Source organism: Argopecten irradians, chromosome 8 (genome assembly GCF_041381155.1).
Source record: "Argopecten irradians isolate NY chromosome 8, Ai_NY, whole genome shotgun sequence".
Classification (NCBI taxonomy): Eukaryota; Metazoa; Mollusca; class Bivalvia; order Pectinida; family Pectinidae; genus Argopecten; species Argopecten irradians.
In genome coordinates this window covers 33,129,509-33,148,530 of record NC_091141.1, presented here as the reverse complement: position 1 = coordinate 33,148,530, position 19,022 = coordinate 33,129,509, and the positions used below count along the sequence as shown (strand labels likewise).

General features: G+C 34.9%; 1 protein-coding gene across 1 annotated transcript in view; it reads right to left on the bottom strand.

Annotated features, from left to right (window-relative positions):
- Positions 1–2,701: 2,701 nt before the first annotated feature.
- LOC138330139 (mucin-2-like) overlaps positions 2,702–19,022 on the bottom strand; it is a 34,004-nt gene continuing 17,683 nt past the window's right edge. Inside the window, exons 3-12 of the mRNA XM_069277545.1 lie at positions 16,496–18,565; positions 15,809–16,075; positions 13,596–15,263; positions 11,701–11,892; positions 11,065–11,265; positions 10,410–10,568; positions 9,659–10,011; positions 9,309–9,399; positions 8,727–8,806; positions 2,702–4,358 (exon numbers count right to left, since the gene is read on the bottom strand). Of these exons, the coding sequence (XP_069133646.1) occupies positions 4,299–4,358; positions 8,727–8,806; positions 9,309–9,399; positions 9,659–10,011; positions 10,410–10,568; positions 11,065–11,265; positions 11,701–11,892; positions 13,596–15,263; positions 15,809–16,075; positions 16,496–18,565 (5,141 nt within the window). The 3' untranslated portion in view covers positions 2,702–4,298. The remainder of the gene's footprint in view (positions 4,359–8,726; positions 8,807–9,308; positions 9,400–9,658; positions 10,012–10,409; positions 10,569–11,064; positions 11,266–11,700; positions 11,893–13,595; positions 15,264–15,808; positions 16,076–16,495; positions 18,566–19,022) is intronic.

Genomic DNA, 19,022 nt, shown 5'->3' with positions numbered 1-19,022 from the left:
ACATTCTGTATGAAACGGATTGTTTCTAGTGCTCTATCGTTGCAGTCGTGACAAAGCCAGTGTGTGTATTCACCAGACGCTGCTATCGCTTTATATTTCTCCTCACTCATGCCATCACACGAGATGGCGGCTACACTGACGATGAAAAAGTCAAAGTTTGGAATAAATAGGTTGCTCACCGTTAGTTCATGCTTAGTTGTAGTTCACTAAGTAATCATACTCTTGTTGTGCTATAGCATTGTTGTTGTACGATAAAAATATTTCTCTAGTCAGTAGAAAAAGATTCTCCGCTGATATTTTTTGCCTGTCTTCCCACAAAAAAATGAATTTCAAAAGTAAAATTGTTTTTTGAAAGGTAATTATTCCTAGATTACCATGATATGAATTTGGTAATAAGATTGAAATTTAGGTTCAAAATATCAAATTTGATAATTTATAGAAAACATTAGAATTTGAGGATTTTTTAGTGCAAATTGCGCCTATCAAATTTGATAATATATAGAAAACATTAGAATTTGAGGATTTTTTAGTGCAAATTGCGCCTGAGTTCAACATGGCTACCCTGGTTGGAGTTTGAGATGAGAGACCCAAACTTTTTTTAATTATAGAACACAAAGCTAACTAATATTCATTTGTTTTAAAAATACATTACAAAGCAGGTCCTGTCCGAGCGATTCACTATTCGTTTACTCTTGAGTGTATCAGTGTAGTATTCATGTAACCTTACAATGTTCACTGTCCCGGGTTTTCTTGTTGTTTCAAACATATAAGAGTGTTTTGGATTTGATACATATTTTTATATAACGTGTGTCAATTAATTGAAATACATTTTTAAAGACATGATTTTGTGGTTATTTTCATTGTGTCTTCGGCGGCATGCTTCAGTAATATATCACTATAAAAAGGACAACAGTTCCACTATACACGAACGAATATGCTGTATTCTGCCAAGACACAACCCATGTACACACTTCATACCCGCAACACACCGCATACATGGGAGTCCGTCCTTACATGACCCTGGCTGTTAATGGGAAGTTCAATTTAATCAAACGAAAAAACAAACAAACCGTCTTTTTTCCATTTGTGTGCCAAAATTGATCTCCGTGATGAATAAGTTTACTGTTTAATTTCTCATACTCAAGGTCAAGGTCAAACAAGCTCGATTTATGTTGAAAAAGAAGTTACTTTGATACAGATGTGATCAATGGTGACTTTTGAACTACCTTATAAGTAATTTAATGCTAATCTAAAAGCTCGAATCACACACTTAACAAAAACATGTGATTAGCAGGAAAATGAGTGTATTTAAAATAATAGTTTGCACACGAAAAATATCTTTTACTCATTTACACATGAAATTTTAAAATGAACTGTTCCATCATTTGAACAGGAGGAGTTCAAATGTGCCTACAGGGATTATAATCTTAATGTCATTATAATTTTTTTAAACCATCTAACATCCATTATCCTTTGTGGAATAATCATTTTAGATTTTAACTTTATTAATGCAAAATATAGACCTGAATGGTCTTTATAATACAGCTTAAATATTAATTCTTAAATTAGAGATATATCTTAAATAAATATACATATAGTACAATAGAAATATTTTTATAGTAATGTATAAACCTAACATCGACCGTTTTCACGTTTGATTTATTGAGAGTTTTCACACTTTGATGTCGATCTGACGGAACTCACAGACGTTTAAATCAATCACTGTCAATACTTTTAACTTATCACATTTAAGTATACAGAATTCATGGTCAGTGTTTTAAAACATAATTAGTATTTTGGTGAGGGTAACGAAAGACAAACGTGCCAAATTTAGCCTATGGTACGCTACTTTCTGAGCCAAAATGATATTCTAAGACATGTACATCGACAAAACATTTTGTTTATCCTTCAAACATTCATAAATTAAAGCAAACGTATTCTGGCTAAAGTTGTCAACAATGCACTCTTGTAAAGACATGTTTTGATACGATGAATTAAATAACATGTGCCTTGATCCATTGTTAATTGTGTTTCCAACAATAATTCAACAACATAATGACCTTGAATGGTAGTAGGATTAATCAAACAAATCGTTTTACTCGGAAGTAGGTCCGTCGAATCGGCGCACATGCCGTGCTTCTAAAATATAGTTGTGTGCCAAATAAATCCTAAAATGTCAATGGCTATTGCAGGATACAGTAATAATGAACATGATAATTGACCGTTATATTTATTCTATTGTATAACGTAAAAAAGAGAAAACTTGAAAACTCTGATTTGACGAGGATTTGTGGTCGTCGATGAAGCAAAGAACGCCTGTTAATAAGGAACATCTGGTTCTTCTGGCTCTTATTTTGACAGTTTTGAGAGTAAGATTTTGTTTTATTGTGTATTGGTGACCTTTTGGTCCGCTCTAAATGCTGAAAATGTGTTTACTTTAGCGTTAGTTTTATTTTGGCGCTTTTCGCGCTGTCTTTGAAGCGCTAATTTATGTACAGCATTAAATTTTGTAAAAGTGTATCTCCGGTATTAAACCATCCAATTACGCTAATATATAACCGTGCTAATAAATATGAATTTACTGTTTTTCACATTTGCGCTAAAATTTGGCTGCACCAAAATTTGACCGTACCAGAATAAGTACCCATAAAGGGACACAGACACGTGAAAAATATCATTATGACACAAACACATATTATACTCTTTCTTATATTATTTATTAGAATACATAGATACATACCGTATAGGCGGTTACTTTTGTGGGTTAGAATTATCGCGAATTTCGCTGTGTATGAGAACATTATTATTTGATGAATTCAATTGTAGCAGTATGGCTTCAAAGATATATAAAAAAAAACATTTTTTGTTATAATTTCATGGATCAAAATTTTGTATCTACACAATGTGACATCCCAATAGGCATGAAAAAAACCCTGTAAAATGTAAAGTACTTTGTGCAGGTTAACATCAAGTTCTACAGTAAATACCGCGCCATTTCTCATTATCACAAATTTATTATCATCCCAGCGAATATAACCACTATACGGTATGTCTGTTTTATAAACTTATATACAATTAATTCATCACAACATGTTATGTTACAATGTTGTATCTACATGCATATAACAATACAATTACTAAATGCTTATTTATACTGTATATCTTTATATAACGATGGTTTGTAGGACGAACTAATCAATAATATTTTTCTTTAGAAGATAATACATATTTCAAAGTTAAAATTATATTCATTTTCTTATACAAGATAATACATTTTTATACATAAACTTTTGAGAAATATTAATTTTAGAATCTAAGTATTAAAGTTCCATGCAGCCATTGAAAATCACTTAAAAGGTAACTTGAGTACAAAGTATCAACTACGAAACAACGCCATTCCATTTAATATATTTTTCAAAGCAGATGCATTTAATTATGCCAGTAACGTTTTGTTCGTAGAATCTCTGTCGATATCGACATCTATGTGCGTTTTTAAGTTTGTTCAACGTAAATTGTATCATGAAAATGACATTCTAATTTTAGCAATATACAAGATATACAATTGAGTAAAAGTATTACATAAATCACTCATAAAACACCACAGTTATATAATAATACGTTTCTGAGTAAAATCTGATCACTTTCATTTCCCTGCCATGTTGAATATTTACATTGTTACCACGACACAATGCACGTGAGCGTGTGTTCAATGTATATAGCTATCACACATTCATCATCACTGGATTCATTTTTACAAATTCAAATTCAAATTTACAACAAAGTTAAACAAAAATGGATTTCACTGGGTTTGGCATCCGACGTCATACATTCTTTATATATAACCCCATTTCATATATTGTACTGTAAAACAACTTATTTTCATGTGCAATTTACTTTGGAAGCATTTAGAAACCGCGAAAGTTAATCACCACAAAAGTGTCTTACCACAGACAGACACACTATACTTTAAAGCACGAAATGTTCGCTATCTAAAAAAAGAATCATGACTTGTTTTCCTGGTTGCTGTGAAACCACAAAAATAAAAACAACGAATTATTTTATTTCATATATCATTATCAAAATTGCTGCATCGGAGTACCACGAATATTTTTTATCCACGAAATGATATTAAAGCCCCAAATCATGAAATAAAGTACACACGAACATTTCATGTTGTACAGTAATTATATGGTTCTAAATTTAGATACTACACATGTAATTCGCCATAAAAATTGTCAAGGTATGAGAATACGAAATTTAGTTGTTGCTAAATTAAGTTGAATTACAGTAATTAGAAGTTACCCATTATATGTACGGAAACTGTAAGCTTTCAATGGCTTGCACTTGTAGATTTCCAGCTGAAAATAGATAGAAAAAAAATAAAATTATTCTACTGCATATATTTAGATGGATGAATATCATTAGTATAGACAAGTGAAGAGCACCTTGAAACATATTAAGGAATGCATATGCATGGAACACACTGAATTTAACTGCATAGAACGTTTGCTTCGTCCGTAGGAATCGACAGTATATACTGCAACAAGTGTCTAAATTACGATTAACATTTTACGGAGATGTCTTGTTATGTAGGTATAGCGCGCCCCACTTAATGATGTAATGCATAATTGCAGGCTGTGGTAATTACCCTCAATGTTTAAGACAATTTTCTTATCCTTTTTAATGTATCCTTATTTAAGTAAGAGTATTTTAATTACGAAAACAAATTTACGAAAACCACCAAGTAAGAGATTTTTGTTGTGCCTGCTATGCTGTCCATAGCTAATCATTAACAGCCGACCTACAGTTGTAGTTTATAAATATAGGTATCATTAGGTATGCGTTATTGTATTGTTCACATTTCTAACGAATGGGCACGCATCATAACGATAACATCCATTGCGAAAGGTAGGAGTTCCAGGAGAAAATCATCGATGACAGTCAGTAACTGGAAACTTCGGACACTTGGGAATACGATGTATATTGAAGTCTTTTTGGTAAAATGCCAGTGCATAGAAGCATATGCATATATGTCAGCAAGACAAAAAAGATAATGATTTTTGCAACAGGGAAAAAAAACCCTAGATTTGCACTTATGCATTTGAGCTAAGAAGAAAAAATATAATTGGAAATTTCATATATTTGTTTCTAAAAACAGAAGAATCAAATCTGTTGCGTTTACATCTATATCTTTGCCTTCGGGAAACGTTGGTGTAACATAAGGCCGCATACGACGTTCATAATATCTACTGATACATCTACATATGACAGGGTATGGACACTTTATCCACAATTTGGATTTATCAATGCCAAGTCTGAATGTTATTAGCTGTGGCAGGTCCCTATCCTGTTGCTCCATTGCTTTATCGACATTTAAACTTTGACTGACATTTAAATCCAACATTAAGCTGCTTTATTAATACATTAAATTCAACATTAGGATGTTATATAAATGATAGATAGACGACCTATGTATGCTAATTATAAGCAAATGTCTGTTTCACAGACTTGTGTACATCCCGCTACATAGTTTTGTTCTAATGAACAATGACTTTTTAAATATGAAATGTATACATGTATGTATCGTTTTACTGATACTATACTTCATTAGATATCAATCTAATATTCCATAATTTATTGATATTGTTTTTTACGACTTTGTTTCTTTTGTTCATAGTTTTGCACTCATGTGATACTGTGTATGCTATTTATAAATGTAATGATGAGATGAAGATTTGGTACCAACATGTTCAGGCAAATGTGAATGCAAAAAAAAAATACAAAAGATGTATAACCGAGTGTAATTTAGATATAATTATGCATAAAACCTATTTATAGAAAACGGAAAACTAAATAATAAACGGTAAATGCAAGGTATTTCATAGATTAGTGATCTTATTGCTTTTTAGTTTTAAAATGCATAATTCTATCAAAAGTTATTTGAGAATATATACATAAATTATTATTTCATATAATGGCATTTCACACATGTTTCCGCATGCTTCAAACATGTAAACAGGTGAATTACATTGTTATTGTAGATGTAACAGTTTCAAATTATGAATTAACTTTAAAAAAAATGAGTGGGCCACATACTGCAAATCAACTTCCTTTCGCGTGTGATTTCCTTTCACGAAATTTGCGATCTAAGTATATTCGTGAAAGTGTATCTCCGTGAATTAACATCAATACCATTTATATTAATAGGGATATCCCTTAAAATTTTAAAATGTTTATCTTGCAGAACTTATTTTGAAATACAAACCGCGAAATTTAGTAGCCGCGCAAAAATTGGTTAACAGTATGCAAGTAGTGACTTGTAGCGAATACGTGTACTTATATAGTTAATGTAGAACATGAAACATTATGAAGGATTGCACGCTCGACAGAAACAGCTGCTGTAGCCGAGAGCTATGGTGTCATCATTTCTATTATTGTGTGATATGTACTTTCTTTTACTGTGACAATGAAACCAACATAATTTATAATTACAACAATAAAATATTTTACATTGCTCAGGGTCAATTTTGACACCTTTTATCATTAATTAGGATGACATTTCATCGATGTTTTTATTGACTATAAAACTTAACTTGTTCTTGACATATACAAGGATTAAAAATGGGCTACATATACGCTATGAACGAAAGAATACCGTTTATTACCATGTTCTTTTTCCAAAATTCCGTTTATTAATTTTTTTGGAACCTATTAAAACAATTATCTCTTTTGATTGATTGGGAAACTGTATAAACGTAGTTTGCATTAGATATGAGGCAATGAAGTTTTAAAATGACATAATTTTAAAGATGTGACACCATGAAATCTTCGTCTTTGCTCTTTGAAATTTTTCTTCAAATTTTATTTTCTTAACGATTTTTGTTACAATGCTTTGGTTTGAATGTTATTATTTTAATTTGTTTAGATTGGAAGTCCGTTATCTAATAAACGCTATGGTTACCAATTAAATGTTATAAACAGACGACCTCATTTATTCACGTTATTGGCGGATTTTGGCATAATTTTTAAACCAATGAAAATGCTTGTTACACAAGCAAGATTACATTTTATGGAATTGAACATACACTGTATAATGATAATGAATTCATCGAACATGTAACAGTTTATATGAATTCTATCTTAAATTATTATTAATTTGTAATTTTTATCATTATACTTCTAAAATTGTGGCGTAAACCACAATGTATTACATGAATTATAAAATATGGCGAAAAGTCATTCATGTGGAACTGAGCTGTATTCACCTTGATCCCGATCTGTCATAATATCACTGTATATAACGTGTACAAACTGATATATATCTATTGTCGACATTTTAGTGGTAAACCACTAATATTATTCATTCATTTACATATTAACCGTACTAAGGGATTTCTTATATATTCGACTACATAATGTCTATTTCGTATACATGTGTAACACATATATGTATAAAGCTTCAATCGATGTCTTAATTTTTTTTTTCATAAAACGTGATATTATGTCCAGTTTTGAAGTATTTAATATAAAATTGGTATACATTTATAGACAAAAGGGTTTTAAATGTATATCCTTTGGTTTATATTATATGCATATTTCCCATTACAAAAAACTTTTGGTTTTACTTTATAATGTCAGGTTTCTCTATGCAAAAAATAAATGTAAATTTTCAATTATATCACATGTTTACTTGTAATGTCGTAAATGATGTCGGTTCCATTGCATTCATTATGTCCGTGTTTGTAGATATTTCAAGTTTAATTCAGTTTTTAGTTTTAGATTTTTTTCCTTATATATAAATGACTTTATAACCTGAATTTGTGTTATCTTTTTAATTCCTATTACCCTGTACTTCTGGCTTATAATTTGTACTGACCACGTATTTTGTTATATTTACACACCTAATATAGATTGCTTCACGTGAATTTCACGTGATTTTTGTTCAGGTGCAATTCATGATAATCCAAAATGCGCTAAGGTTAGATTACTCCAAGACATGTACATATACAGCAAACGAGACTGTTGTGTCCCTTATATTCTTCTAAGGTGCTATCCACTTTATTATATGTTTGATTTCGATCTTTTATTTTGATATAAAATAAAGTAAATCATCGTTAACTCGAGTTATACGAATGTAGGCAAATTTCTGTCTGAATCAAACAAATACATAAAATCAAGCAGGGACTCAGAATTATTCGAGTCAACGAAGAGCAACCGTACGGAACGCCATAACTACCTTGTAGAGTTATAACTTTTTAACTAAATACCGATAATATCAAGTTACATAATTATAACTTAGCATCATAAAAAATTATTTGAAATATAATGGAAATATTGGATCAAACTTAAATCCTACGCGTTATTCATCGTGTCCCATGAATACAGTATAATGTAAGGATATCACTACATCATCATAACACTATATATACTGTAAATATGCTTATTTTAGCGGTATATATTTCAGCGCTTTTGCGCTATTTTTGAAGCGTTAATTCATGTACAGCGCTAAACTATACAAGCTTTTGTATGAAGATATTTCCAGTACTGAACTACCGAATTGCGCTAAATATCCGCGCTAATAAATAATAATTTACAGTTTCTCACATATCAGCTAAAATAAATACGTTTAAATATCAAGATTAACAGTAAGATGCTCAATTGATTTATTCAACCAACTAAAGTGATTGATATAACTATGATAGTTTAATTCAATTGCTACAACTTACCTCATCCATTTCTCCTACAAAATTCTCAAGGCCCCATCCATGGCCTATCTGAATAGCACAGGCTCGTCTCTCAATTCGACCTGCAATAGAATTAAAGCCATCTTATAAATAGTGGATAAAATGGATAAAATGTTTTATTCGATCGAATTTTTACAAAGGAAATAGCACTTTATTTCACTTTAAATTCATGAAAACGTTGCCAATGAGTAACTATAAAGCAAAAATAAAACTTTGGATGATGCATAAGCACTCATGGATATATCCACGTTTTAAATGTACTTAGTAACCAGTTGTAATATCCAACTAGCATATACCCATCTATGTATTGTAGTTTTTATGTTTAAACATTTTGCGGTGTTGTTATTTTCGGGATAAAGTCATTTGCTAACATTGCGCGTTGATGAAATTCTCGCAGTTAGATGACTTTAGCGCAATTACATATATGTAGCATAATTTTTCCCCGCCCGCAAATTATGAAAGCCACACAACCTTTCTATTTTGGATAGCCTTAATCTGTGCATATTCATAACCTTTTGGTTGACAAAATAAAAATGATTTTAGAATGCATTTTGGCAGTTTTACCTGGCACAGTTCTTGAAAATGTCAATTCATTTGCTCGTCCTTGAAGCTTTCCATCTGCTAATTTGAACTCAACGGTCTTCCACTCAGTCGTCTGAAAATATAGTACATGGAATCTTTTAAACGAAAACTCATATACGATACAATTATAATAAGATCTTCATGTTCAAGATTTTGTGTAGTCTCCTTTATTGAAATATTTAATTTTCAAACAATTCTCCTGCAGAAGGAGAACATATACAATTTAAAGAATACAAAAGTTTCATGTTAACATTTTGATATCAGCCGCTTAAACAGCGACAAATCATTTCATTATAAAAATATGAAATAATAATAATAGTAAAAACACTTACGGGTTTTTTCATTCGGAAACTGTAAAGTCCTCGTGTTCTGTCAGTGTCGACACCAAACCGGATGCCGATCGGATCGGTTGCTACGACGATGGATCCATCACTTCCACAGTCGCCATTGCTGATAAGCGCGGAATTAGTGTATGGTGTACTTCCGGTTTCTCGATAGCGTATTCGCACAATGAATGTGTATCCAAAATCATCGTTTGTAAATCGTTGAATCAATAATTCTGATTTTCCATCAAAAAAAGCTTTTCCATCTTTAACATCCACTCCTTTATTCGTTACCCATACGTATTTTCCGGAAGAGTCTTGGACATCTCTGTCGAAATTTAGAATTACCTCTGCAGAACAATCTACAAATTAACATTAAGAGTTATATCCAATCTAGGCATATGATGCAAACGCTCTGTGTTAAAATGTTTTCGTTGGCTCGAACCTGTCGATTTTTACTGAGATTAAATCAGTGAAGAATATGACGTTACGCATATAATCACATGACGTCACAATCAATACCTATCCGATTTCCTGAAATGAAAAATCAATCATTTCCTCCTAAAATGATATTTAATGATTATTTTACAACTGGATATATTCCATGACCTAAAATGCTTCTATGAAATTTTAAACGAAATGGCATTCTTCATAGACGAAAAAGAAAGCAGAAAAAACAAACCATGTCGTTTGGACGAAATTTTTGCGGTAAAAAGGTCCTTGCTTAATTAATGTAAATGTCTAAGTGTGCAGTATATACCTGTGTCATGGTCGCTGAGACTTGCTGAAAATTCGGAACATCTGCACTCCTTAATATCAAACGCTGTTCCCGGGGCACAGGGCATCATCAGCCATCCGTGACCTTCAACGTGTCGCTCATAGAAAGCTGGTTTGCCTTCCACTGGCCTATCCTTACATACTGTTAACACATAATTTGTTTTGAAAATTTGGAAAAAAAAATCACTGTCAAAACTTGATATAGAAAGTATTTATTAAACAAAGCTTTATCATTTTGTAAGTTATATATCTTTGGAGTAAAACCCGTCAAAATAACAAGTTGTTTTCATACAATGAATAATTAAGGTTGATGATATTGTCGATCACATTTAAGAATAGGTACAAACCTTGTTCTGGTCGAACAAGCTATGAGGTTTAGGTTAATACTCACAGTTATCAAATATTTTTAATTTCTTTTCTTTTTCAGATTTATTTCTATCCATAATAAAAACTATTATTCATTTATAGTTCTTGTATTGCAGGTTACTTACACAAACCATGGCAGAAAGACAAAAAAAGAAATACTTAATTGGAGAAATTAACCGCAAGGGAAACTTGCCCATCTTGAATGTCACTTTCTCGCATGTGAACAGTTTCCTTCTTTACCTGTCTTCTATTTGCTCTATATGAAATCGTACCTGTTTTCACCGGAGGCGCATACGACGTCCCTGTACACGTTGGGGGACATTTCGGGTCTTTAATACACGTTGCTACACTGGTATTATACGCGTAACCAACAGGGCAACACCGCTGGGTAGCGTGTCCATGCTCACAGATCCAGTAGGCCTGGCAATGGCCGCGGTTAGCGTAACGTTGTACTAGTAGGTTGTGACACATATCTGAAACATTAAACGTTCAGAGAATGACCTCAGGTTTAAGATCAAATGAACCAAATATTCTCATGTCTACTATTGCTCTGAATAACTTCAGTGGCCCATCGTGCGTCGTCTGTCGTTCGTCGTACATCGTACGTCGTCCGTCGTTTGTGATCCGTTGTCTGTCGTCTGGCGGGCGTCGTCTCTCGTTAGCTTTTTTCAATGAGGCAGGATGGAATATGCATTAAATGTACTAGTTAAACGGTCCTGATTTATAATTTATTAATTCTAAAATTTCAAGTTGACCATTATGTCCGCCATCTTTAATTCTTTACTAACTCCAAAGGTTGTATTGTTCTTGGTAGTGTTGACACTCTAGAGAAATTTCTGAACATTACAAGATATTACAGTCTTCCGTTTAAATACCATAATTGCAGTTGACACGGAGTACAATTTTACCTTGAGCGCAGTTGACCCGGAAGGCGTAGTCACATGTCAGTTTTTCCTGGTTCCAGAAATGGCCGACAGGACAGTTTTTGTAATACGCTGTGACGCCATTATCCTTGAAGAAGCACTGGACAAACTTACTACAGTCGGTGGGATGAGGGTTAAACCCAGCTCCGTTTACCATCTTGCAACCAAGACAAGGGTCTGGAAAACATTGATGAAGGGTTAACAGATTCACCCCTGTGATTTCATAATGAACTGGTCTATTCATTGATTTGGAAGAGTCTACATGTGTCTTTAGGGATGAATATGTTAAACTAGCTTAGATATATATTTCATAGTATCGAGGATTTTTAGATACTGTATCATAATTTTAAATAAATTTTTAAGTATCTCGGCATCAAAAGTTACCAATAAAAAAAGTAAAAAAAAAAAAAAAAAAAAAAATTGGGAAAAAATATGTCGCCTTAAACTATGTAAACTTTCATGAAAAGATCGCGCAAATACGTGTTGATTTATGATATATATAAATTAAAATGTAAACCGTATAGCCGGTTATTTTCGTGAATCAAATTTTCGCGATCTGGCTTCAAGAGTTTATATCTTTTATACTGTTGTTTTTATTTCACATATCTCGATGAACCCGCAAATGTTATCTCCCACGAAAATAACCATTTATACGGTATGCATATTTCGAAAACAGACACATGTCGGTGTAAAACAAGTATATCTCTTTGATATATAATTTATTTGAATCTACCGGTAGACTTTAAAACATAAAAATGCATTTTATTTGGATTTTATTTGTATGAAAACATTATTATATCAAATAATGTTAATAAAAAATTCATCATCTGAATTACAAATTTCATACATGCCAATTGTTTTTTTTTCATTTGAAACACATTTTTATTAGTTTTTTTTCCACAGTATACAAAGATAAATACAAAAGAAACATCTCTTTCACTCTCACATTCTCACTCTTAGTATTTAGTATATTTTAAATGCCTTGGTTTCAGTCACCAGTAGACATTTTAAGAATTTTTTTTTAATTTTAAAAATACTGCTGTATGGATTTTTGATTTTTGTTTTAGCATCCAGACATAAGCAACCAACATGTGTATATTTAGAATTAGCATAAGAAGTTTAATTCAAGTTTTTGTTATTTCCATTACACATGCCAAAATGTTGCATGAATTATAAACCACCTCAGGTTTCCTTTCGAATATCTGTATATATGACGAGAATATACATTTAATTCTATAAGAAATACACTTCATTCATATTGGTGCGTTTGCCGTTTTGAAATGAAATATGATCATAGAAATCTTCATATATTATTATTATTATTTTATATCTTTCACAAAATGTAGATTAGCCATAATAACAATTAATGTACCGGACATATCAACCTGTCTTTAGGTATTATCACGCTTGTCTGATGGCATATACGCGCATTAGTTATAACAAGAATTCAGTTTGCACAATACTCTTATACATATGCATGCAGTTTTTACAACAGAAATGTTATAAAAATATGTGTCGTTTTTTTAAATTGAATAATCTTACAGAAAAAGTAGTATATTTTGTTGTATCATGATCTGCAATAAAACTCACCAAATGAAATGACAGATTTCTGCCACAAGTAAAAGTCTTCCATTTTCATATATTTTAGTCATTACGCTTAATAAAGGGTAAATATGAGGATGGCAGCAAATGTAAGGGTTGATCAAATTATCAAAATGAGAAAATGTCATTACAATCTCAAACGCTGGATTTAAAGTAATAATTTTAATTTAAAAAATGACAAATGAACACATATATCTAGTCATAAAATGTGGTTGAAGTAAATTGTAAGTCTGTCGGTCGTATTATAGTAATTATCCCAATGTTTAAAGTGTACTTACTGAATCCCGGTGGGGGTGTCTCCAGTACTCCTGTGGTAGTTGTCAGCCTCATGGTGGTCGTGGGAGGAAAAGTGGTAGTGGGTTTCGGTTTTGGAGTGGTTGTTGCTGTTCTCTTCCAGTTCCAGGTCCACATTGGAAGTTTTGGAGTTGTCGGTCGTGGAGTTTGTTTTGGAGTCGAACGAGGTTGCGGTTTTGGAGTGGTTGTCGTTGTTCTTTTCCAGATCCAGGTCCATATTGGAGGTGTTGGAGTCGTGGGTCGTGGAGTTGGTTTTGGAGTCGTCGGTCGTGGAGTTGGTTTTGGAGTCGAACGAGGTTGCGGTTTTGGAGTGGTTGAAGTTGTTCTCCTCCAGATCCAGGTCCATATTAGAGGAGTAGCCGGTTTTGGAGTCGTCGGCCTGGGAGTTGGTTTTGTCGGGCCAGGAGTTGGTTTGGGGGTACGTTTTGGGGTAGGTCTTGGGGTTGGTCTCGGGGTCGGTTTTGGGGTCAATTTGGGAGTTGGTCTCGGAGTTGCTTTTGGAGTTGGTTTTGGGGTTAATTTCGGTGTCGGTTTTGGGGTCCATTTAGGAGTTGGTCTCGGAGTTGCTTTTGGTGTTGGTTTTGGGGTTAATTTCGGTGTCGGTTTTGGAGTTGGTCTGGGAGTCGGTCTTGGGGTCCATTTTGGTGTCGGTTTTGGAGTTGGTCTGGGAGTCGGTCTTGGGGTCCATTTTGGTGTCGGTTTCGTAGTTGGTCTGGGAGTCGGTCTTTGGGTCCATTTTGGTGTCGGTCTTGGAGTCCATTTTGGTGTCGGTCTCGGAGTTGGTTTTGGAGTTGGATTTGGGGTTAATTTCGGTGTCGGTTTTGGAGTTAGTCTCGGAGTCGGCCGATGAGTCGGTCGCGGTGTTAGTTTTGGAGTCGGTCTCGGAGTTGATTTTGGAGTTGGCTTTGGAGTCGGTCTTGGAGTTGGTATCGGTGTTGGTTTTGGGGTAACTTTTGGAGTTGGTTTCGGGGTTGGGCGTGGTGTCGGTCTTGGAGTCTGTTTTGGTGTTGCTTTTGGAATTGGCTTTGGGGTTAGTTTTGGAGTCGGTCTTGGAGTTGGTTTCGGGGTTGGCTTTGGAGTTAATTTTGGAGTTGGTTTCGGAGTTGGGCGTGGAGTCGGTCGTGGTGTTAGCTTTGGAGTCGGTTTTGGAGTTGGTTGGGGAGTTGGCATGGGGGTTAATTTTGGAGTTGGTTTTGGAGTTGGACGTGGAGTCGGTCGAGGAGTAAGTTTTGGAGTCGGTTTTGGAGTTGGTCGGGGAGTTGGTATGGGGGTAAATTTTGGAGTTGGTTTCGGAGTCGGGCGTGGGGTTTGTTTTGGTGTCGGTTTCGGAGTTGGTCGGGGAGTTGGTATAGTCGGTGCATCACAAATATCATGCACCAACTGATCATTAACGAAGTCCTTGAATTGATCGAACCTTGGCAAGTAATAGACATGACTTCTCCCCATAGTGCCCGTCATTACGTTGAGCTCGTACTTTCTAGTGTTGCTAGTTATACCAACGACGAATATATCAATGCCTGAGCGCCTAGCCATGAAAGCCTGCTGGGCGACACTGACAGGTGACGGTGAAAGACCGTACGTTACAATCACGCCGATACGCCTTGCGCCAGGTCGATGGTGGGATTCAAACATACGGTTCATTTCCAGCAATCCTAAATGGAAAAGTATTTTTGTAAATTAAGACAGAAAAAAGCAACAGATTCTAACTTTACAGAATATCCCTTATCTTAGGAAGATGCCTGAATGCAAACTACTTCTCCTTATTGAAAGTATATCAGAATTCTAAAATTTTCTCAAGTTCCTTTGTTTATGACTGTCAAAGTAGAATGTTTCGAGGCGTGGACATTGTTCCTCATCTAACCTTGATTATTGAAGTATATCCATGCTCGGACAAATTATTAATAAGACCAATTTTTACATTCAGATGAGGTCCTTAAACCTTGAACAGTTTGAAAGCTGACTTAGCGAAAAGTACACGTTTACATTAGGTATCTACCCCAAAAAAGTTTTTTTTTTCATTTTTGTTTTGTTCAACTGGTGGAGTTTAAAAACCTTAAGAAAAAAGTGACAATATTATACAATATTTGACTTTTGTGCTGGTAAACATGATGTGATATGAACCATCGATCAAAGTGATATTGATCGAGACGGGGCTTGAAGTTTTGAAGCATAAAATATCAAAGATTTCTATAGTTACCTAGGTCTGTCCGTGTGCCTATACCCGAGGTCTTGGTTTCGTATACGAACACTTTTAGAGCTTCCTTGTTCTTAGAAATGTTCTGTTTTTCGATGTTCTGGGCGTCACTGTATTGTATAAATCCAAAGTGAGAATTGTTCGGATAACGGGGAGGTGTCATGGATTCAATAAAACTGACAACACCACATTTGATATCCGTGAAATTCTGTGTCGTTATTGTGTTGGAACCTTGGATAACAACGACGATATCCATGAGGAGAGGACATCCTGAAAAGAGGAAAACAGATTTTAACATTTTACTTATCCGGTGCTGTGATGAAATGACTCGGCGATTCAGAGGCCATCGAAACAGTAACAGTTATTTTATTTTTCATTCGCTAAAAGAAAAGTCAAGCCTAAAATTGTGTTACGCTCCCAGAGCCTTGTCTAGAGAAAATCCGACCTCAGACAATAACTTTGAAAAATAAACTGTTTAGCTTCGTAATCTGAATGTGAACGTATATGTTAGAACACTACTTTCAATATTAAGTACAACGTTTCATCTTCTAGATTGGAATATACTATAACACATTGTAAAAAAAATATAAAAAAGATATAAAAATAAAATTGAATATTAATAATTAATAAGACAAAAACATACAGTAGTCACTTTTTCTGGATATTGACTACCTGCTTAATTGTACTTACTAAAAGGTGGACTTGGAGTGAAAGTAACCGGCGGGAACGAGGTTGGCGTTGTGCTTGAGGGAGTGTCATCCGTTTCCTCAGAGCTTCCTTGGAGAGGTACCGGAGTTGCCGTTGTACCTGGGGAAGCATCGTCCGTTTCATCAGAGCTTTCTTTGGGAGGTAACGGAGTTGCCGTTGTACCTAGGGAAGCATCGTCCGTTTCATCAGAGCTACCTTTTGGAGGTAACGGAGTTGCCGTTGTACCTGGGGAAGCATCGTCCGTTTCAGCAGAGCTTTCTTTGGGAGGTAACGGAGTTGCCGTTGTACCTGGGGAAGCATCGTCCGTTTCATCAGAGCTCCCTTTGGGAGGTAACGGAGTTGGTGTTGTACTTTCTGAAGTGTCATCCGTTTCCGCAGAACTTTCCTGTGGAGGTACTGGGGTTGGAGTTGTCCTTGGCGCCGATTCCTTCGTCTCCTCAGAACTTCCTTTAGAAGGTATAGTAGGCGTTATAACCTTGGAGGTTTTTTCTGTTTCTTCTGAACTGCCCTTTGAGGGTTTCGGGGTTGTTCTTAATATTGGCCTATACTTTTTCGTAGTCCTCTTTGAAACAGAATGCATTTGAGTTGTACGTTCTAATGAGTCGTCTGAACTCTCAGAGGAAGAAGCTGACGACGAGGTCGACGACGAGGATGAAGATTGTGGCTCCTGAGTGGAAGAGTCGCTGCTGTCATTATCCTCGGATGAATCGCCCGATTCTCCCGATGGGCTATCGCTAGCTGATTTCGGTACACGTTCTGGAGGAGAGTCGCCGCTATCCTCTGGTTTTTCTAATGACGTTTCTGGTTTTAATGTTGTTTGATCAATATCAGATTCTGTTTCTTTAGAATCAGGTTGTGACGCAGTATTAGTACCGTCTTTTTCATTGCCGTCATCGACAACATCGTCTTGGCTATCTTCGTCCTTATCCTTATTGTCAGTGTTTTCATTACCGCCCTTTACTGGATCCTCATCTTCTTTGTTCGTGATTTCTAGATATTCATTCCCTTCATCAGTACCTTCAGCATTACTGTCTTCCTCTTTCATATTTTTAATCTCACCATCGTCATCACCTTCATCGCTTGGATTGTTATCATTTCCCTTATTGTTTTCATTGTTATTATCGTCATCGCCTTCATTGGTTTGGTTGTTTTCATTATTCTCCGTATTCTTGCTGTCATCGTTATTTTGATTATCATCATTGCTATCATTATTTTTAATGTTATCATCGTCATCACCTTCATTGGTTTGGTTGTTTTCATTATTCTCCGTATTCTTGCTGTCATCGTTGTTTTGATTATCATCATCGCTATCATTATTTTTAATGTTATTGTCGTCATCGCCTTCATTAGTTGGGCCATCGTCGTTTTCTTTGCCAGCGTTTCCATTGCCATTGATATTTTCCTTGTCTCCGTTGGATGATTGTCCATCGTCTGTGCCATCATTTTCTGTGTTGCCACTATCGCCGCCGCCACCATTCGTTTGATTGTCGTCGGTTTTGCCACCGACCTTGGAATCATCACTGTGATCATTATTACTACCCGTCTCTGCCAGGATACCTTCGCCATCATTTTCTGTGTTGCCACTATCGCCGCCACCATTTGATTTGGTTTTCGCTTGATTGCCATCCCTATGGCCATTATCGTTACCCGAGTCTGCCAGGATACCTTCGCCATCATTTTCTGTGTTGCCACTTTCGCCGCCGCCATTTGCATTGATATTCGCTTGATTGTCCTCACTTTGACCATTATCCCCATTGTCTGCCTGGATATCTTCACCAGCGATGGTGGTCTCAGTATAACCCCTATCATTGTCAGCATCAGTACCAAACATAATAGTGTTGCCATTAGCTACATCTTCAATCTCCGATGGGATCTCGTCGGCTTTGCTGACGATTTTAGTGGTATCATCATCCTTATCATCGCCGATTTCTGCTGGCATGTCATCGGCTCTACGAGCGAATTCCTCGTCGTCAATAACGGTTTTGTAATGGATGATGTTACTGGCGTCCTTGTACTTGTCGTGTCGAGGGCGCTTGATGGGGAATCCAGTATCTAATAAAACCATAAATGTGCGAAAAAGTAACAAAACCACAATTTCAACATAAATTCGAATCAATAATAGTATTGATAAGTATTGTTAATGTCGCATGGGAACTCAAGACACAATACAATGTCCAATAAAACTAGTAACTTATCGCTTCTTCATGGAGGACATCGGTCATATACTTTTTGCTTACGAAGGTCAAACAATAGCCTCCATACATAATCAGTTCGAGATAGCGGGACTATTGTTCGAAAAAGAATTGAACCTTTCTTAAATTATGTAATGATTTCCTATAGAGAAATGTCTTGAAGTTAAGAAATATTCTTGAAATTTGGCGTCTGCTCTATCTTCATTCCATATACTGTATAGTTATTAATATTCTCGGGGTTTTAATTTCACTAAATTCTCGAATTTATCCCAATTCGCCAGAAAAATATCTCGCGAATCAAAATCATGGTTTTACAT